This window comes from Pinus tabuliformis, chromosome 7 (genome assembly GCF_031772625.1).
Source record: "Pinus tabuliformis cultivar Carrire ecotype Pingquan chromosome 7, CPIR1, whole genome shotgun sequence".
Taxonomy (NCBI): domain Eukaryota; kingdom Viridiplantae; phylum Streptophyta; class Pinopsida; order Pinales; family Pinaceae; genus Pinus; species Pinus tabuliformis.
In genome coordinates, this window is record NC_142293.1 from 1627696784 (window position 1) to 1627720460 (window position 23677).

General features: G+C 33.5%; 1 protein-coding gene across 1 annotated transcript in view; it reads right to left on the reverse strand.

Moving 5' to 3' along the window:
* LOC149254479 (early nodulin-93-like) overlaps positions 1-23444 on the reverse strand; it is a 50664-nt gene extending 27220 nt beyond the window's left edge. Inside the window, exons 1-3 of the mRNA XM_089457040.1 lie at positions 23166-23444; positions 22952-23013; positions 22759-22834 (exon numbers count right to left, since the gene is read on the reverse strand). Coding sequence (XP_089313166.1) covers positions 22759-22834; positions 22952-23013; positions 23166-23229 — 202 coding nt within the window. The 5' untranslated portion in view covers positions 23230-23444. The remainder of the gene's footprint in view (positions 1-22758; positions 22835-22951; positions 23014-23165) is intronic.
* Between the last annotated feature and the right edge of the window lie 233 nt (positions 23445-23677).

Genomic DNA, 23677 nt, shown 5'->3' on the forward strand with positions numbered 1-23677 from the left:
ATCACCCTGTCGAAGGCCTCTTGAAGCATTAAAAGTAGCAGATGGGGCTCCATTTAGCAGGATGGAAAAATTTGGCGTGGAGATCATACTTAAGACCCATTTCACCCATCTATCACAGAATCCAAAGGCTTGAAGGATGGCTTCTAAATATCTCCAATTTAATCTATCATAGGCTTTTGACAGATCTAATTTAATCAGCATTCCTTTTTCCTTTTTCACCTTTAAGGTGTGGATTACTTCCTGGGCCACCACTAATCCATCCAAAATCTGTCTTCCTTCTACGAACCCAGTTTGTTCTGGGGATATTATGTTCGGGAGGATGGATTTCAGCCTCTGGGCCACCACTGATGCCACTATCTTGTAGATAACATTACATAAAGCTATAGGGCGAAAGCCTTCAGCTTGATCTGAGTGGGTAGTTTTAGGAATGAGAGTTAACAGAGTAGAGTTTATACCTGGCCATATTCTTTGATGAATTCGAGCTTCCTCCACCACTTCTAGGACTTCTTCAGCAAGGAAGTGCCATCCTGCTTGGTAGAATTCTACCGTATACCCATCTGGCCCAGGGGCTTTGTTCCTTTTCATATTCCTAACTGTTTCCTCCACTTCTTCCATAGTAATTTTCCTCATCAATGCCAAATTCTGATCTCTAGTTACCAGTTTAGGGATCTCCTTGCTTATCTTCATTATAGCCTCTGTTCTGTTTTCCTGAGTTTCACTTAGAAGATTTTTGAAATGATTAACCAGTACTTTTTCTATTTCATCATGCTGGAGTATACGCTGACCTTCTTGGTTCTTAATGGAGAAAATTATGTTTCTTTGTCTATGCTGTATCATTGCTTTATGGAAGAACTTAGTATTCCTTTCTCCTTCTCTAAGCCACTGAACTCTTGACTTTTGTCTCCATAAGATCTCTTCTTGTTTTCTTCTCTCTTCTAGTTGATTTATTATAATTCCTTATTCCTTTATTCTATCTTCATGTAAACCTTCTAATATATCCATCTGTTGCAGCTCATTAATTCTTTGCTCTAGGCGCTATTTCTCCTTCAGTATATTTCCAAATTCTTCTTTATTCCACTTTTTTATTTTGCCCCTCAACTCTTTTAATTTGAGTTGGAAGGTATGCATTTTATTTTTTCCCTTTTGTTCGCTCTTTTTCCACCACTCTTCGAGTTTCTCTATCAGCCCCTCGTTTCTGAGCCAAAATGCTTCAAATCTAAATGGTCTATTATTAGGTCTTTGCTTGAGATCTATTTCCATCTTAATCGGCCAGTGATCAGATCCTGCAACCGGTAGAATTGTGGCTTCTATGAAAACATCTTTCATCATTATTTGTTCAGAAATTAAGAATCTATCAAGTCGTGATGCAATTTGGTTAGCTCCCCCTCTTCGGTTGTTCCAAGTATGATTTCCATTTATAGTTTGAATATCAACCAGTCCCTGCTCCCTTATCATATCTCCAAACTGTTCCATAGTTGTATCCATTCTTCTTAGGCCTCCTCTTTTCTCCTCTAAGCTTCTAATCAGATTGAAATCCCCTCCTACTATCCACGGTTTTTCAGGGATTAGAGTCCTCATTGCTTTTAGATTTTGCAGAAAATTTTCCCATTCTCTTTGGGTATGAGGTCCATAAACACCTGTTACAATAACCTCCTCTGCTGTTCCTATAATCTTTGCAGTTCCTGTTAGGATTCTTGGGAAACTTATCCAATTGTCTATTTGTATTTCTTCTGGGTTCCAAATTATTACCAATCCTCCCGCACTCCCAATCGCATCCTGTCCCATCATTTCATATCTATTCTTGTTTCTATTCAAGATATCTCTCATTTTCTCTGTACTTATTTTTGTTTCTTGTACTATCATTATGCTAGGCTTATCTTTTTTCAGTCTGTCATTTAAATACCTCTGCTTGCCTCTACTGTTGAGGCCTCTTATGTTCCAGCTTGTGATGATCATCTCAATAGTTTTGGGGGGGATTGAAATACCTCTGAGAGAGGTATAACTCTTCCTGAATTCACCAACATTTCTCCCACTTCTTGAATTGTTTCACTCAGTGTTCTTCTACCTCTTTTTCTCCCTCCTTTGCCAGTACTGCTCATTCCTATATTTTGGGTTTCCTGCATCTCCATCTTCCCAATTCTTCTGTCTTCAGTTATTCCTTTTTTCTCTTTGTATCTTTGAAAGGCTTCTTTATACATCTGCTTCTGTTCCTCTGGAATAAATCTTTCATCGAGCGTCTTCCATTCCTGCAAAAGCTTCCTCATTACTTGTTCTTCTTCCTCGCCTTTTGTTTTCTGTGGATCTATTTCCATTCTTCGTTGATCCTCTTGGTTTTCTATTGATTCCTCTGTTACCTCTTGACCTTTATCTACTTGATCTACCCCTTTATCTGCATTCTCCTTTATGACCTCCATTCCTTCTATTTCCTCATCTTCTTTCTCCTCTGCTTCCACTTCTTCTTCCTGTAAGACTTGGAATTTGTTTTGGGATTCTATAGTATTGATTCCTTTTTGTTTGTCCGGCTGTGTCTTGTTGTTCCCTCCTTTTTTCTTTCTCTGCACTTCTCTGAAGTTCTCATCCTCCTGTCCTGATTCCTTCGCTGTGTTTCTCCTTTCATTGTCTGCTTCCTTTTCATTTTCTGATAACGTGATAGGGCAGTCTCGATATAGGTGCCCATACTCATGGCATATTCTGTAGCGAAAAGGGATATGTTCATAATCAATTGGTTGGTGCCAGATCTCGTCATGGTATTCCAACTCTATTGTGTCTGGAAGTGGCTCTGTTATATTCATATACACACAGATTCTTGCGTATGTTGTATATCTTCCCCTCTTTGTCGATTCTGCCACTTTCACAAAAGATCCTACTGCGTTCCCTATACCCTCAAGGATTTCTGGGTCCCAGAATTCTATTGGTAAACCAAAGAGTCTGATCCATACTGGAACTTGTAGCATTTTTTCTTTTTCTGGGTTGTAACAGTCTACCCAAGGTCTCATAAATAATCCAGCATTATTCATGAAGTAAGGTCCTGTCTCAAAGATCCTTTCCTTGTCCTCTAGATTTGAGAATATTACTGTAAAAAAGCCCTTCGCCCCCAGCTTTATTTCCACATGTCCTTTTGGTTTCCACCTTTGTTGGATCCATCTGAAAAGATCTCTCTCTGCTGGCCAGAACCCTACAAATTTACAGATCAAAGCATAATCCTTCATATAACTTCTATATTCCTCTAATCTGTTATTAGGTATTACGAACCTGGGTTTATTCGTTGCCCTCGGCAGACATTTGCTTGCTGATCCCGTTTTCCTCTTCAATCCTGCTGCTGAAGTCTCACCTTTGCTTGTTTTATCTTCTTCCTTTTGCCGTTCCTTCCACGCTTCCCTTGTTGTCACTGCTTTGTAGGAGGGGATCTCTCCCCTCCCCTGCGCTGTTTCCATTGCTTCTCCTTCAGTTCTTGAAATTATTTTTTACCCCCCAGGCTTCTGGTTTTTCAACTTTTCCTAATCTAGTTTTTGTACTCTGATCCTCTTGCCCGTGTTTTGCCCTTGTACGCTGCTATAGCGTTCAGCACCCCCTCTATCCTTCCTTTGACGAAACCCTAGACTACAGAACCCTCATGTCCACTCCCGACCTATCAATGACCATAGATGATATTTCATCAGGACCACACACATGAAAATTCAACCTCAATAAGAAGCTTATTTTTAAATACAACTTCTATAAATAATTTATTTCTTCTAAAAGTTAAGAAAGAAGCTTTTATATATATATATATATATATATATATATATATATATATATATATATATATATATAATATAACTCCTTATTAATAAAATGTTTATAAATAATTTATTTTATTTTATTTATTTTTATTAAATTACCACTTAAAAAAAAATATTTAAATATTATACATATATAATTAACATATTGAAAAAAATTAATAACCAGCATACTTGGTAGATTTGGAATCCATCTTAAACTTAAAGAACATTTTATAATTCATCTCATATTTATTAAAATAAAATAAATAATAAAAAATCATAAAAAGTAATTAATTTGTAACTTTATTTTAAATTATTTTTATTATTAATTATAAAATAATTAATATATAAGTTTAACATATATACATAAAAAAAATCATTCATTCCCACTTTACTAATTAATGTAAATAAAATAAAAGTGGTTACAATATTGTGGGTTAATACTATCGTTTATTAATATCCTATGCACACAAAAAACACTCATCTCAAAAAATAGATTGATATGACAAGTTTTTTATTAATTAATTTAATTAAAAGAGTATAACATAAATAATTAATTTGGATATCTCAACCTTTAATTTAATGGAAGTTAAATTCCTACTATCTACTTAATTGTGAAACCCCATTTAATTCTAGAAACCTAGTTATTAAGTAAACCAAACCAATACAAAGAACATAATTAATTTTAAAATAATTATTGCATCTACTTAATTATGGAAGGGAACTTAATGCTACAATCAACCAATAAAGTAATAATAAAGAACAAAAATTAAAATTATTCATTTTCACATAATGACAAATAAACCTCAACATCAATGGTAAAAGTGGTTGTTGCAAGTTGGGTCACAAGGAAAAACTCAATCACCAACTGTTTTTGCAATAGTCTGCCATTAAATAAAATTTTAATATGTATTACAACCTAATTCTAAAATATTATTATAATTTTAATTCATAATAGGTAGACTTTCAAATTCAATTAGTCCTTATAGAGAATTGAAGATATCATTAAACCCTAACAATCATGCAACCAAAAATACTAATCAATCTTTACCAAGTATTTAAAAAAGAAAAGAAAAAAAAATGACATTTAGATTTTTGAGGTCCAATAGAACACACTTGATGGACGTTAATCACACACAATCTCCTTATTAAGAAGGAAGTTTATTTTTGAATATATCTTCTATAAATAATTTATTTCGTTTATTTTATAATTTTTTTAATATTAGAAATCGATTTATTTTATTTTTTATTTATATTAAATTATAATTTAAAAAAAATTAAAAAAAAAATACATGTATATAATTAATATATTGAAAAAATTAGTAACTAGTATACTTGGTAGACTTTAAATTTGAATGACTACCGGGTAAATTTAAAAAACTTTTTATAGTTCATCTCCTAGTTATAATTTTTTTAATAAAAATTAATTAATTTGTATCTTTATATTAAATTAATATTATTATTATTCATTATCAAAAAATTAATATCTAATTTTAACATATATATACGTCTAAAAAAAGATGTAATAACATTTTTAATTATCTAGATTTATTCTTACTTTACTAAGTAATGTAAATAAATAAATCTGTTTACAATATTATGGGCTAATATTATAGTTTATCAATATCGCATGCACACAAAAAATCCTCATTTCAAATAATAGTTTGATATGATAAATTTTTTAATTAATTAATTTAATTAAAAAAATACAAAGAACATAATTAATTTGAAGATATCAATCTTTAATTTAACGGAAGTTAAATTCCTACCGTCCACTTAATTGTGGAACACCACTTAATTCTAAAAACCATGCTTTAAATAAACCAAACCAATACAAAAAAACATAATTAATTTGAAAATAAATCTCAACTTTCAATTTAAAGAAGGTTTACGGACTTCACTTAAAATTAAGATTATTCATTTTTATATAATGGCAAATAAACCTGACCATCACTAAGAAAAAAATAATTGTTACAGTCTGATACCAAGAAAATGGACCATCAATATCCTTCCCAACACTGCCTTGAAAAAACCAATCACTAATAATCGTTGTTGCAAGTTGGGTTACAAGGAAATGGAAAATCAATATCCTTGACAACACCGCGTTGAAAAACCCAATCACCAACTGCCTCTGCAATAGTCTGCCATCAAACAGAATCATAAATTTCTATATTCACATTGATAATCACTTATCTGAAAACATTAGTGCTTAAAAACATTAGTATAAGGACGCACCTTTGATTTTAATTTTGGAGATTGACGTCCGTGCCACAGACCTTGTATGCTTGTTTGACAGTGTTGATAACATGAATTGATAAACAGCCCTCCAGTCGCTGAGTTATCAACGTGAGTTAGATCGCTGATCATTTCATTCCTAAACCCTGTGATTGGATAGTAAAATATATCAGTAAGCTATTAACTAACTTGAAATTCTACAAGAACTACATGGGTGTTAATAGAAAGGGGAAACTTGGGTATTCATTCAGAAAGTAACCTTCCAATATTTTCAATTGCCATGGAGCACAGGTTGTGATATTCCTCTTGCAGTTCTGCCATTTATTATTGGGATCTGCTATACCAGGTACTAAAATATTTCCAATCTACAGAAAACAAAAGGGCAGTCATAGAAAATATTAAATCGCATTCCATAGTTATATATGTGGGGAATTAATAACAGTGAAAATGTCTGAAAGAATGTGAAGAGAGTTTACTTACCTGCAATGAAAGAATGTGAAGAGAGTTTACTTACCTGTAATAGATCATATGCAGAATTTACAACAAAAAGTGGTGTCTGGATCAACTGCAACAAATATTGTGGGAAGAAACACTGCCATGTTATATCATTAATATGTTAGTAACCATTCTTAGAGGTAAAGGGCATCATGACATAATTTCAAATGAAAACAACTAATTAATAATGTTGTACTACCAGACTTGCAGGAGCCATTTTTGATGTGCAAGCAGCTAGCCATTGTTTTAAAGATCCCTGCAATACAATATCAAATTCAACCAAAAAGCGAGGATACAAAATAGGTATCATGGAAAACAAAAGCGAATGAAAAACATTTTAATAAGCTTTGGATTTGTATAAGTGAGATATATACATGAAATGTGACGATCTGATCATTGAAAGACCTAAATACTTCAAGTCCTGCCACGTCAGCTCTGCATCATTTTCAAGGCAACGATATGTAATCAAACTATCAAAATACGGATAAACTCTGGATTACAGAGAAATGATGGATGTGCATGATATCAAATAAGTTGTTATTGAGGTCATACGAATCCAAGAAAAATCTGGCATCTGCCATGCATTTGACTTGGGCACTCCTGGGAAGAAGATCACGCAATTGATCGCAGTGAATAAATGTGGCTAGGCCACCCGCTGAGCAGCCAGTGAGTAGAGCCTGCCAAAGAAAAAAATATGTTAATAGAGTCAAATTTCTTTTTTTTGTGTTACAAGATTTTTGACGATATATTTTTTTATGCATAGTTTTTGGATATTGGATATTCTAGTGCTTCTGTGTGTTTGGTTATATGGTTTAGTTAAGTGTGTGGCTTAGTTAAGTGTGGTGTTTGGTTATATGGTTTAACTGTTTCTTGTGGTTTAGTTAAATGTGGTAATGTATCCATTTACTAATATCTACCAGTTAAGTGTGTCAATGTGTCTATTTATTACCACCTATTATAAAGTGGGAGATTGTTGATTCCAACAAGTGTATCAGAGCTAAAGGTGAGTTTGAATCAAGCAAGATTGTTGATTCCAACAAGTGGTACGAGAGCCAAAGGTGAGTTTGAATCACACTCTACTTGCACTCAGGGGAGATTGTTGGGCGTTGGATAACTCAACCTGTGTTTAGTGACATGGCTTAAAGGCCTAGTGGATCCATGGGTCAGTTGACTAACGTCTACAAATGTTAGTGATTGCTAGGCATTGGATTATTTTGGAGATTTGGTTGTGGATCATGTAACATGTTTGTTAAGTAATGTGTTTGTTAAGACATGTATTAAATGATTAACGAGTATAAGAAATGTATGCTTTGAAATCAGAGCGAGAAATTTGGTAAAATCTTAGGCACAACATATAAAAGGAGTACTATTATAACAGGGAGTACTATGATTCCATGAATGCCATACATATTTATGGCTCCACTACATGACATAGATCATAACTATATAAAAAATAGAGCCAAGAATGCCTTGTCATGCTCTGGCATGTTTAGAACCATAACATTGAAATGTACACACAGGCATGTCTATAATTTTATGTGAATTAGAACCATAACATTGAAATATATAGTTGTTGAGCATTGAAATGTGGACTTCTAGTTTCCCACCTCCACTATCAACCATATATAGTTGTTAACATACCTAAAAATCATGGAACGACGCATGTGAATGTTCATGGCTATCCCAATCATCTAGTCTTAGCAGTGTTGGGAGACAATCTTGTGTGATTTTTATTCATTATTTATTATCTAGCCGCACCACCTTGTACAACTGAATTATCTTGCCAATTTCCACCTTCTAATTCTAGGTGGGTGTAATTCAACTGCTCAACATCAGTTTCTTCATTTGAGACAAAAGGAAGCATATTCATGCTTTTCTCTAGTTGGAAGTGTCTGTCAACTCTTCTCAAGAAGTATCCATACATGACGGATGTTCGATAGACTTGCCCCACTCGAACTGCCAACTGCTGGTGTGCTTTGTGCATCCCCTTTTTTGTGATTGTTTTCCTTATGAATCGTGATGCCTTCTACATTACAATTACTGAAGAAAAAAATTGAGATATTCCTTGTTATAGAAGAAATTCCATTTTGGTGATGGCAATGTGCATAACCTTCCATGAAGATCAATGTTAGTTTTAATTTTCAATGATTAGCAGACCTATGTGTGTGAGATCTATTTTTTGCTTTTCATTAGTTTTCATATGAATTTTGTTGTATATTGTCTTATTTTCAAATAATATTGTGTATTTTTATATTTATTTATATTTATTTATATTTATTGTTTTGTCTATTATAGGTATAAAATGCCACCTCTTGGTCGCCCCAAAAAGGATTTGAAACAACTTTCACTTTCCAATGCATTTGGTATCGCTTAATGCTTTAATCAACTGCATATTTCTAAAAATGAAGTATATGATGATGTGGATGATGACCATGAATCAGATAGTGTAGTATTTCTTAGAAAGGAACCAACATCGAAGATGTACAAAAGAACATTCAAGTCCAAATGGAAGCTGAGATTTCCATGGGCTTATGTTATAAAAGATTTTAATGGTGTTGAAAGGATAAAATGTTCATGGTGTATAAAATTTTAAAGGGAAACTCCATTTTCTAAAGATGGAAGCACAACCCTTCAAGTTAGTGCTTTAAACATCCATGCAACGTCAGAGACTCATAAAGCTGCTTTGAAACTTGTAGAGGGAGAAATTAAATGGAATACTCTTCCAATTACAAAACATGTAGAGCTAATAGTTGATGCTCAAAAAGAGAAAATTATATTAGTTATTGAGAACATGTATTTTATTGCAATACATGATTTACCTTTGGAAGTATGTAAGTCAATTTGTGACTTGAATAAATATAAAAACGCTCCTCACATGCCTCTAACAAATGAATACTCAGCATATACAAATGAAACATTTGGAAAAGACTTTCTAGAAGCTGCTAAGGAGGTATATTGGAAGAAAATAAAAGATGAGATTTTCCAAAGTCCATATTACTCACTTATACTTGATGAAAGATTGATCAGAGTATGGTGCAACATTTGATTATTTATTTTACATATTTGACAAATGAAGGAAGAGGTCCATGCGCTACAAAATTCATACAATTGCTACAAATTAGGGATGGAACATCACAGTCTATGTATAATGCTGTGACATCTCTTTTAGTAGACATGAATCTATCAATGACAAAGTTAATTGGATTTGGATCTGACGGAGCATCATCCATGAGGGGTATTCGTGAAGGTTTATCCACTAAGCTTCATCGACATGCCCCTCATTTAGTAGATATCAACTGTATAGTTCATCAAGAAGCATTAGCAACAAATGATGCTTCATCTTATTTTGAAGAGTTGCAAGCTATTAATAAGTTTGCAAACAAGATCTATTCATCGTTAGGGAAATCTACTAAAAGACATGAATAATTGAAAGAGCTAATGGAGTCATTTCAAATGACAAGGCTAGAAGTGTTATAAATTCATCATATTAGATGGCTTTCTAGAGAAAAAGTCATGGAAAGACTCATTAAGCTCATTCCTGCTTTGTTAAGAGACTGAGAGTTAGTGGAGAAAAAAATGTATGAGATGGTTACAATATTTCAAGTTCAATTTTGCATCCACTTACTTGTAGATGTGCTTATTAAGTTAAATAAGTTGAATCAAAAGTTTCAAGAGGATCATGTTGAGATTACATTTATTGGAACAACTTTGGATATCACTATTAGCTTGCTTCATAAGCTATTTCTAAGAGGCACATTTGGAGCAGGTGCAATGCACACATCATCATTTTAAGTAAAACACAAGGAACTCTTGAGTTTGTAGATTTCACAAGTATGGTACATGTACATGAATTGAGGTTTGAGAGTTTGCCAAAGTCACAAATGTCAGGGACACTAGATGACTGCATTATGTTGGGAAAGGGTTTTATAATGAAAGTGATTGACTCTCTAAATGCAAGGTTCACATATTTACCTATTTTTGATGCAGCTAGGTCTTTTAGTCCTCGTAAAGATTATGAGGATATGGATGATAGAGACTCTCAAGCAAAAATATGGTTGATATGTTTATGTGAAAAAATTAGTGTTAGAGGCTTGCTTGTTGTGGACAACATTAAATGTATGGGTGAAATGGATGAATTTATATGTAATATGTATAAATCTTACCCAAAAAAGCATATGTTTGGAGCATGGAATCTATGTGGAGGTGAAATTGAATGGTTTGAAAGATTTCCATGCTTAATGCAGCTATGGTAAGCAATTCTAGTTATTCTGGCTAGTACAACAGTTTGTGAAATAGGTTTTTCAAAATTAAATTGGATAAAAAATTAGGATAGGTCAAGGCTTTCTTTAAAAGCATTGGATATGTTAATGTTTATCTCTCTTAGTGCACCTCATGCTCTAAATGAGGTAGATTGGAATGCTATTTATGATTAATGGAAAGAGATGAGAACTCAAAAACCTCTTCCACTATGAAAATAGATTGAAAGAACTAGTAAGTTTAAGTATTTATTACCATCATTGTCTTACTCTATCGAGCACTTGAACAAACCATTTTAGTATGTGAAATTTTTTAGTTTTATACCATTTGACTTTTGTAAATGAAAGCATAACCATATTTTTCAAGTTTGTATGTGAAGTTTTTCTGAAACATATTGAATGTAATCATTGCAGGATATTGCACAAGATATGTTAAGCTGAAGGACGACAACTGTCAAAGTTATAAAGTTGGAGGATGACATCTATCAAAGTTTTATAACTGAAGGAAGAAGCTATCTTAGATCAATTTTGTAGCCAAGTCTAGGGACTGTAGTTCCAATCATTTGAGATGTGAAAATATTGGATGTCTCACCTTTCCAAAAGAGTTCTAATAGACAATAGAATAGTGATTTGGTCAAATCTAAAATTTATAAGCTAGAATTACACTGATACTTCTTATATAAGTTAGAATTTATTTTTAATTTTATAAATGACACCTTCCATATAATTTTAATATAAGTATTTTTGTTTCTTCATATTTTTATTCTTATTTCAATTTCATTAAGACGTAATTATTTCTATACGTTTATTTTTTGTTATTAGTTTAGACTCATATGCATTTTCTCAACTATGATTTTGTCCCTATAGTTGGTTTAATTGTGGTTGAGTTCAAGGCCTGTGCAATATGATTTTATGTGGTTACATTTCTCAATCACACATGGTTAAGAGTAATGCATTTACTAATGGAGCCTTTGACGTAGTAGTATCTTTTATTTGTGAAAAATAAAAAGAAATTTGAAAATAATTTACTGTTGTCAATTAAATTGTTTTTTTAATACTTTCCATTATGGAAGTGCGACCTGAATGTGTGCCCTTCTAAATGAAATTAAGACCTACCCTTCAAATTTGATCACTACTCCCAACAACACCAAAATATCTTGTCTATAATCTTGACTAAAAATAAGTAAACTATTTAAAAATATTATATTTAAATTATTATAATCAAACTATATCGGTAAATATTAAGCACCATACATTAATATAAATGTATATTATTTTTACATTGATGAATTCATGAGATATACTTTATTCTCATTCTTCATTGTTTATACATCTAGTTCATTATTTATTACTTGATTTTCATTCAACAATGATGACCGACAACAAAAACACACTGCATTTACATGAGTTTATTGGATATTACTTTATTTTCATACATGAGTTTATGAGATCTTACTTTATTCTCATTCAATAATGATGATGACAGAAAACAACTACATGTAAATCTGGTTCATTAGCTGTTAATTTATTTTTATTGAAAACAAAGTAAAAAGAATGATACTTAATTTTCATATTTCTTAAAGAAAAAATATTAACTTAATTTTCATATTTAATGAAGAAAAGAGATTAACTTACTTCCTAATACTTAATATTCTCCTATCAATATCTTAGGGTAACAATGGCATGGGTTACCGTATGTGGGGAGACATTGTAAACGTGCACATTCCCTGCGTAGAAAATTGTTAAAGGGGCGCAAGGCAGCTGCTCAGCACCCGGCGCGGTAGTCCTAGGATATAAAAATGAAAATAGCTCAAAAAAAAACATATCTACACTGCAAAAAAACTGCAATTTATAAAATTGTAGAGACTCAAAGACGTTGGAACAGTGCGAAGAATAATGAATATACCTAAAAACATGAAGATTTGCGGCAGAAGAAGGAACTATTCAATACTGCTTTAATCATTTGGTGGGATGGATTTTGTTCCAACGTACTAAAAAATTACGCCCAAAATTTCACTAAAAATTATTTCGCCAAATACTCTAATACCTAGACAAAGCTCGCACAGTTCTCTATTAGTGGGAAAATGAGAAAATGGTCTAAAAGCAATCGGAGGAACACGAAAATGAGAAACAACAACGCCCTTATAGTACACTATGTGTTTGGTTTGTGTTAAATCACGTAAAAGCGAAGACGGAATAATGGACCTGAAATGAACAGTTTTAAAAAAGGAAAAAAAAAACATTCTTTCGCTTTCGATGGATTGCCTGTTCTCATTGTACTAGCAATTACATGCCACGACAGGCGGGTAATAACATTTCAATTTTTGCTGTGCTTTTTGTGGGAGGTGTGTTTTATTTTCAAGTTTGAAAGGATAGATTTGTCAGGAAGTTCTAGAAGCATTTGGGACTCAATTCACATGAGTGAACACTATATAAAATATAAATTATATATTTTATGGTGCATTAACACTAGCTATGGAGATAAGGTGGTCATTTTTACCACAATGAATTTATTCCACTCGAGGTACTTTGATATTTAAATCTGGATGAGTAACAATATTAGTTCTTACAAAAACCCTAAGAGAGGATTGGCCTATTTGAAGTTGGTTGAGAGGGAACTGATCATTTAGTTGACGAAAAAGAGAAGCAAGCTCATCCTCACTACTATGCATCTAAAACCTACATTCATTATAGATTCCATTTCAATGGTTGAGATGGATATTGTTTCGGTATGATGAAATTGAAATTGAAAAATTTCCTATTGCAACTAGCGTATTCATTCAACCCACTCTAGTTGAGTTACCTTCCGCTTGTCCCTCTTACCCATATCAAAAGCACTGAAATAAATAGAGGAGTCTACAACCAAAGAAACGACCTAATGATTTCCTCCAAGAATGGACATAAAAGTAGGCACCCAAAATTATGTCCCAACCCCAAAGATGCCCACCACTAGTTCCAATGTGACCATTACATGCTACAAAAGCTCCTCAAAAATAAAAGGAGAGAAAAATATATGGAAGACCAATGAGAGTACAATTTAATCATCTAATATACACAAACTAGCATACACTTGGAACAGATACCCATGCTCTATGTTGCATCTACATTTCCTAGGCTATCTTCGCCACTCGACCCTCCGAAACACTACAGTTCTAGTCACTCACTGCACAATGTAATATTATATATGAGATCACGAATAAACCATGGAACTTAAAGGATAAATATACAACGCGATGAATTAACTATACACATACCTATCCTCCCTTGCTAATATTAAAACATCAACAATCATGAAAAATAATCGAATGTGACATTTCCATTTCCTTCATATCAAAGTTCTAGGAAGAGAGAGAAGGAGGGAGGAATAAAATTTAGAGGACTAGAGTGAGGACACTTGTCTTAAGAATTCCCACATAACAAAAGGGACTTGATACACTTACAAATTACTAAAGGACAATATCCTAGAAATGGCACACCTTGACTGAACAACAATGGAGGAAAGGGAAGAACAAAGAGACCCCTGAGACTTTTCTACCAAAGAGACAACGAAGCATATTGGACCAACAACCCAAACAATTCAATTTCCATCTTCATATAGAGAGGTTTAATATTAATACTTCCTTTCTTATCACAAAGGACATTGTTAATACCATTAGTTTCTGAAATCCTCCCATAGGTAGAAGCATAGAGAGTGGTCATATTTGTACATTCCTGTAAAGAACATTGAGGACATAGTTTCTTATATCTCCATTGCACACCTAATTAGTCTTTTTCACACCACATATCATGATAACGTAATGTAACATTGGGCATCGAAAGCTTGGCACCCCACAAATCCATTTCAAATGACTTGCTCGAAAATTAGCTAACTTCAACATGACTAGTTCACATAATGAATTCCTATGCTACCATTACTGCACATTCATTGTGGCTCCATCTATCAAACCATCTCACCAACTGCAATGACTAAAACTCACATTTACGAGAAACTACATCATACTAATGTGAACCTAAAAGGTGTAATTCCTTGTGTGTCATTCTGTGGAGGTGCACATGTAGATAGAAGGCATCTGCCACCCAAAGCTAACTTTTTCACCCAAATCATCCTTGGTTAGCCCTAATGACCTATCAAAATGATATTTTATAGTTGCACGTATGCTCATGGAATCAAATGAAAGCTTATATATCCATTGATAAGGAAGGATCGTAAGTCCATTAGAATTTCGTTATTTTTCATTTCATTCGCAATTAGGTTATTACAAGGGAGGATGTGATACAAATCAAATTTAGTAAACTAGGTAAGGAGAGACATGATAAAAGAAAAAGTGAATTGAGATGCAAGACCTTCGAACTAATACCTCTCTGAATATATCTTTTGATGATTTTTTATTCATCAACAATTCTTATCCTTGTGATCACATTGCTCACCAACAATTCTTATCCTTTTGATCACATTGCTCTGAGCTAGGGAATGATGTTACAAGAGGCCATAGGATTCCACTTGGGTATTAGAGGTCTACCCCAGACTCCAAGAAGGAAAAAAGAAAAATCCATTTTTCCTTTCGGGTAAAAAATAACCCATCCTCCCCCACCATTGCACATGCCACAGTTTACATAACCCATCCTCCCCACCATTGCACATGCCACAGTTTACCCAAGTCCATTTTAAACCTAAAAATTTTAAACATTAAAAGAGATCAAATTTTTTTCCGTCCTTAAATTCCATATCATGTATTAATTATTTCATGCTATATAATAAATCTTATAACTCAATACATTTAGTCTGTAGTAATAGTTCATTTAATTTAAAATAGATTTTAGGAATTTTCAAAATTATAACTTTATTAAAATATGCACATATCTTTCCATTTTATTTGTATGAGTAGTTCATTTTATTTAAAATAAATTTAAGATATTTTCAAAATTATAACAATATTGCCATGCTTTTACACCTTTCCTTTGCCTCCACTCATGGTTCCAATTCCTTTTTATATAAATTAAAGGAAAAATCATATTTTTGTTTTGCAATAAAACTATATAATTTAATTCGGGTACAATCATTGGATCCTCTTGTCACAAGAAGAAGATATTTGAATGAAAAGCCAAGCAATTTCAGGTAAATCCGGAGACAAAAATTCCATATTTTTTCACATGCAATATCATTTTAGGAAGCAATCCAAAGCCATATGGAAGATTTGCGACGCACACGTAATTTATTTAACACACAGTCGTCAATGGAAGAGGTCATTGTTAGGCACTTTAAAGGGAAATTCAAGGCACAAGACCATGGATATTCGTCCTAATTGGACTATATTTCACTTTTCCCTAACATGTTCTCCATGGAGGATAATAACAAGTTGGGACAACCGATAACAAGAGAAGTGTTGACAGAGATGTTGATAGGTGGCAGGTAGAATTATTTCTACATTTCATTGATTTGATCATACCATACCTTCTTGTGGTTGTTGAGGAATCAAGGATCCACGAATTCATTTCAAGGGCCATCAATGCCATGTTCATCACCTTGATTTCTAAGAAGGAGAATCCTAAGAACTTTGTTGATTATAGATCTTTCTCCCTTTGCAATTTTGTGTATAAAATGATTTCCAAATTAATTTCTTGTAGACTCAAGTCAGTTTTTTCGAGGCAAATTACTGACGAACAATTTGGGTTTTTGGAAGGAAGATAGATTCAAGATGCCATTGCCATTTCTTAGGAGGTACTACACACTATAAAATTTAGGAGGAAGAAGGCATGTCTTCTGAAAGTTGATTTTATTAAGGCCTACGACTATGTATGTTGGGAGTTCCTCAAATTGGGAATTAATCAAAGAATGAATGTCTCCTATGAACATTAAATGGATTCTAGTGTGCATCAATACTGTAGATTTTGTAGTGATTATAAACGGGTTTCCATCTCATTTCTTCACTACACACAAAGGGTTGAGGCAGGGCTACACCCTGTCCCCTCTACTCCTCCTCCTTGTGATAGACTATTTTAGTAGATAGTTGAGAGAAATGGGGGACACTGGGATTATCTCTTAGACAAGAGTTTCTAGACATCATGATGTCTCACATTTAATGGTTGTTGATGATTTATTACTTAGTGGAGAATCCACTATGTTTGATTGGACATATATACAAAGGGTCATTAAGTCTTTTTGAGTCACTATAGGTTTATGTATGAGTGAAACAAAATCTCTCTTGGTTCATGGTGACAGAGAGGATCCGGTGGTTAGGGACATTTGTGAGATTTTTAACATTGCATCAATCCATTTTAATGAAGGATTTGTATACCTAGGGTTCATATTGAAACCAAACAAATATTGCATCAAGGACTAATACTCGATGATCAACAGGGTTCACAAAAATATGGATAGTTGGAAGAACAGATGGTTAATAATGGGTGGCAGGTTGATTATGCTAAAACCAGTGCTCCAAAATATTTCAATATACTGGATACATCTGTTTTTTTTTACCACATGAGATCATTCACAAGTTAGAAACTATTATGCGTTGACTTTTATGGGTAGGGTCACAACTTACATGGAAGATCCACTTGGTTCAGTGGAAAACTTTGGCTAGGCCTATTGAGGAAGGAGGACGGGGCAGTTGATGGGAATAACGTTGGGCCAGCTACAGCTGTTCCTCTAGAGAAAATATAAGGGCTGATAGGGTGAAGTAATGTGCGAGGATAGGGTGTTAACGCTAACCATTCATATGGTTAGGACCTGCCTTATCCATTATATTCGGCCTGCCAGGAAAGAGATTTATTCTCTGTGGGCCATCCCGCTCCCTAAAAGTCGGAGTTACGCATCTTGTTCTACAAAGAAGAAAAGAAATTCATTTGACTTATTGGGTGGGGGGGCTTATGGTCGAGCCTGCTTACGCATCCTCCGCATACTAACCCGCTTTAGATAGAGACCGCTTTCTATTGAGCCTGCTAAGGAAAGGACGATTGGACTAAGATCATCTAGATTGTTCCCGTCCCGCTAGAGCATTGATCGATGTGCGTGGAATACTGAAATGAAACACTTTCTGACTTACTTACTGACTGCAGGAAAGGAGGTAAACAAAGGGTCATTAAGTCTTTTTGAGTCACTATAGGTTTATGTATGAGTGAAACAAAATCTCTCTTGGTTCATGGTGACAGAGAGGATCCGGTGGTTAGGGACATTTGTGAGATTTTTAGCATTGCATCAATCCATTTTAATGAAGGATTTGTATACCTAGGGTTCATATTGAAACCAAACAAATATTGCATCAAGGACTAATACTCGATGATCAACAGGGTTCACAAAAATATGGATAGTTGGAAGAACAGATGGTTAATAATGGGTGGCAGGTTGATTATGCTAAAACCAGTGCTCCAAAATATTTCAATATACTGGATACATCTGTTTTTTTTACCACATGAGATCATTCACAAGTTAGAAACTATTATGCGTTGACTTTTATGGGTAGGGTCACAACTTACATGGAAGATCCACTTGGTTCAGTGGAAAACTTTGGCTAGGCCTATTGAGGAAGGAGGACGGGGGATCATAGATTCAACTGCTTTCAACAAGGGTTTGATTATCGAAAATATATGGAGGGCCATGTCTAGGACCAATTTATGGTCACTTATCATAAGAGACAAATATAAGTATGGACAATTTTTCACAACATGAATTAGGAATGGTTCTAGGAAGAAAACATGTGCATCATATATTTGGAAAAGCATGTTGAAAATCTTGCAACGGATTATGGGATTTATTCAATGGGAGGTTGGTGATGGTACCAAGATAAATATCAGGACACTGATCATCTGCTTCTCAACTGTTCTTATGCAGTGGCGGCGTGGGAAGGAGTTTTGGATACTTTAAATATTGCTCCAAGTGGACATAATCAATCATTGATCTCGTCTCCTTTCTTAGTTTGAATCACATTAAAGATTCAAAACCCTCCCATTATACGTCATGTGATCCATCTGGTGCAACAGAAATGCATTTATTTTTAATAAAAAATGAGGAGTGGTCCAAAAAGATGATATTAAGACTGTTGCATATTATAACGAAATAGGACAGATGAAGAAGAATTTCAGCAATAGTTTATGCAATTACAGAGACATGGAAAAATTCTGTGTGAGTTTTTTTTATGGTGCATGTTCTAGGAGAGAGTGTGGGTGCGGTGCTTTCATTGTCACTAAGCCAATAAAATTATTCCATTTCTGGTGAGAAGGTGGACAGGGTACACACAACAAAGCATAGCTCATCTCTTTATGGGGTGTTCTTAATACGGTAAAATGGCTTAGACTCAAGAGATTACAGGTATATGGAGATGCTAAGGGTATCATAGATTGGGTGAAGGACTACACTCGTTTCAACCCACCCATTTTATCGAACTGGATGAAGCACATTCGAAACTTGGTAAGAACCTTCCAACACATTATGTTTGACCACATATACAGGGAACAAAATATGATTGCAGATCTACTTTCCAAGAGAGGTGTCGCTAAAAAACTTGGTAAGTTATATTTTTTCCGTTTTTGAACAAGATGTTTTGGTTAATATTAGCAACATGAACTACTCACATGAAATACATTTTGGATACATTTCCCAAAAACTTTGTTTAAATTTTTGGGATATATATAATATAAACTTTGATGTAAAGATGTAGTGTTAAAACTGAACAGAGCTCCTATTTGCATACATTATTAGAACTAGTTTAATATGTGATAACATCTCAACTACGTTTGAAAAAATTGACATGTAAAAGAAAAAAACAATTATAAACATATATACTATCTTTTTTATTTTCATACATAGAAGAAACGAAAATACGAAATTACATAAATAAAAACAACCTCCTGATTTTTCCTATTTTAAATAAATACGTGAACATAATTTTTTTTTTGTGATTTCCTATTTTAAAGTTAAACGTGACCTTAAAATCAATTAAAATTCATTAGTAAAGTCGAGTTTGTTAAATGACAAATCAATTTTAAAATAAATTAAAAATATAAAGTAAATGCAAAGTCAAGTTTCTTAGAAGACAAATTACGGGTAACTGTTCTTCTGATCGTGTTTTAATCGTGTTATATGATATCTAGATGACTCCCTCGCACATGTAAAATATGATATGGAAAAGTCAGGTAGTGTGCCCTTCTTTTACGTTTAAGGTAAAAGTATTTAAAATAAAGAATTTGGCTTATAGAAAGTAAAATTATTTAAAATATAAAAATTTGGTATAGAGAAAGTGAAAGTATTTAAAATATGTAAATTTAGTCGATAATTCAAATTTTTTTAAAAAAAAAACGAGATTATGATTTTAATCCTAAAAACTTGAACCATGAAATCCATTGAAATTCCTTAATTGCAAGTAGTTGAAAAAGGGTTTTCTGCATAGGCTTCCTAACCTGATACGTACACACCAGTATTATAGAAAGTAAAATTATTTAAAATATAAAAATTTGGTATAGAGAAAGTGAAAGTATTTAAAATACGTAAATTTAGTCGATAATTCAAACTTAAAAAAAAAACGAGATTATGATTTTAATCCTAATAAATTAAACTATGAAATTCATTGAAATTCCTTAATTGCAAGTAGTTGAAAAAGGGTTTTCTGCATACGCTGCCTAACCTGATATGTACACACCAGTGTTTAAACGTGAAGAAGAAAATTCAACCAATCTATTATTTCAGGTATTTCTCTTAGTTGTTTGGTCGTTGGGTTACTGGCCTTCATCCATCTGTGGCTTATGTAGTAACATAATGGGGTTGTTGGGTTAATTGCTTTACCGTATGGGTTATTCTTTTGAGATTTATGGAGTTATACTAGTATGTTAAGACGGACTTTTTACAACTTAAAGGTCTAATTTTTGAGAGATTTGGGGATTATGAATAAAATATTTCAAAATGTGGGAGAGAGGTAGAGCAGTGACTACAATTTTTTTTTCATTTTCTAACTTTTAATAAAAAAGGAAATATGTTGAAGGAATGGTAGTTGAAGAGTGCCATGTTGAAATTTGCATCAGTTTTTATAGTTGTTCAAGAAGCTTCTGCCCTTAATGTTTTCTTGAAAGAAGATGCTTTCAAGGTTTATTTTTTTTAGAATAGGGTTTGGTTTGTAGATTTAATGGGTTTTGGTCATGATTGACCCATCTCCACAAGTGGATCCCGGATACATGTAAACCCCCGTTGACTGAAGATCTAAATATTTACCCTTTGGCTTGGGGTTTTTATATTGTGGTTTTTGATAATATTGAAGATAAGGTGGATCCTCGTTTGTAGGGTAGTGTTGGCCTTTTCATGAAGCACTCGTGATTCAGTTATGGTGTCAATCTCAACAAATCCTTTTTGGATAAGGTATGGTGTCAATCTCCACGAATCCTTTTTGGATAAAGTTCCAGAACCTCCCCATGTATCTTTGAATCCTCCAAACATTATCTTCCATTGGTAATGCATTAGGGAAGTTTTATTGCCACAACCCATAATCTGTAAATTTTTATAAAACCACTTATGATCGAATATGTGTTGAGATAGATTTCAACAACGGTTTTCCTACTAAGATTAATCTGGAAGCTCCAGACTATGTATGGGTTTAGAAGCTGGATTATGAAAATGTTTCATTTTGATGTCAAGCATGTTATGACTAGATTATGAAAATGTTTCATTTTGATGTCAATCATGTTATGAAATAGGGCATGTAATAAAAAACCACTGAAAGAATTGCAAAAAAACAAAGTTCAAAAGAATAACAAGATGCAAGAAATGTTATAGAGAGAACATTATACATTATATAAAGAAGAGATTTGAGGTAAGAAATATTCAAAAGAAAAACAAGAAAGCAAGTTCCAAAATAATGACAAAATTATATTATTACATTTCCAAATGTAAGTCACAGTATTAACTAAGAAGGTATTCTGTTGGACATACAAGTTTATGTGAAAAAAGGAAACTCACATAGATAAAAAGCAAGATAGTAATTTCTATGTTTCTATATTTAGAACATGAATAATATGGTAGAAATAAAAACAAAAATAATAAGGAAAATAATAATTTTTAGGTTTAAAACATGAATAGTCTAATAGAAACAGAAATCAAAATGATGTAACTCACTTGTATTATGATCTTGTAAAAACAGAAACAAGAATAATGTAACTCATATTTAATAATATAAAATTTGTTTTTTTTTCCTCCAGAGAACAAAAACTTAATAAGAGATTGGGCGACATACTGGATACTAGACCTTGTCTGGGGAATAGTGTGTGATTCCACATATTGCAAGCCAATATGAATAAGTTATGGGTCGAATAATGTAACTCACTTATATTTAATAATATAAAATTTGTTTTTTTCCTCGCAAAAAAAAAATTGCACCAGACTTAATAAGAGATTGGGCGACATACTGGATGCTAGACCTTGTCTAGGGAATAGTGTGTGATTCCACATATTGCAAGCCAATATGAATAAGTTATGGGTCTGATCTAAGTTATGGGTCTGATCTAGGGAATAGTGTGTGATTCCACATATTGCAAGCCAATATGAATAAGTTATGGGTCTGATCGGCAGCGTGCAGACTCGGTCCATTCACACTAAAAATTTGAAATTGTACTTTGAAACACAAAACTTGAGTAACCACACCTTAGCATTGATATAACAGCCCTTATATACTAATATAATATCTTAATATTGTACGCAGACAACTGCTGCTTCCTTTCTTTCCAAGGAAAAAAAACATTCTTGCATTATTTAAACAAAAGAGTATTACATCTACAACATTGTTCTGCAAAATATCTCATACGAGTAGGGAATTGTGCATAAAAATAGATTACATCATCTTGTAATAGCTAATCCTTGTTCAGAACGTGCCTCAATGCATTGCAATGCAAGCATTTTAGTATAATAAATAGCAGATTAATGTATTCTGCAAATTTCTCATGTCAAAAAAATTGATGGAAATTGTGGAGAGCTAAGCCTCTGCAACATAACATTTGAAATAGCATGGAGCAATATCTAATTACTGACTTACTTGTAGAGATGATGAGAGCCTGTGCAGTATGGTTTAGGTTAGCCCTTGCCCATGGAATCGCTCTCACTCCTAGCAACTGTAAATTATTAATATTAATCCAACCCAGCAGTTAATAAGTAGAGCCATTTGCGTGATTATGAATATTAGTGACGTCACGGACTTGAATCAGTAATGATCATATAATAACACTCACCGTGGGAATGGCTGAGGCTATGCACGCAATTGCAGCTGCCTTGGCCCCTGCTTTCACAGCTTCTGCATTCATATACACACATTCACGAGTTTCATCATCCACAAATAATGGACTAACCCAATGTGAGTGAATCGATTGAAAGTAAAATATGAAATGAATTTAGGCACATAGCCAGCACTGCTAAAAGAATGCAAATTAAGGAACAAATAGTTACCATTGGAGCACTGCTTTGCTCGCAGAATTTTCATGTCAGCTTCTCGTTGATCTGGATTCGTCATTTTCTCGTCCACTATAATAATAATCCCTTCCGCCCTCAGCTGGAGATGGGATAATTACAATTTATAAAAATGAAGGGGAAAAAGGATGAAGGCTTGATACGGGAAACTCAAATACGCTGCCACTATATATATATAGGAAGTAATTTGTCAGCAAACGTAGGTGCATCGATCAATGGCTGATTCCTGTTTTCAGGTTTCTCTCAAAACAGAGTGAATGAGAATACCATGGTTTGGTAGGATGACAACTTTGTGGTTTTGAGAGAAAAACCGTGTGTCCAGGGCCACAGGTTTTGAAGAGTAATGAGTATTATAGCGGCGACGGGGTAAAGCACACGGGATTGGGATTGGGATTTGGTTTTGATGTGCAGTACAACCGCTGCAGATACATACATGTGCCTGTGCATCTCCTCTGTTTCGCTTGTGCGTGCGCGGGGAACGAGAATAAAGT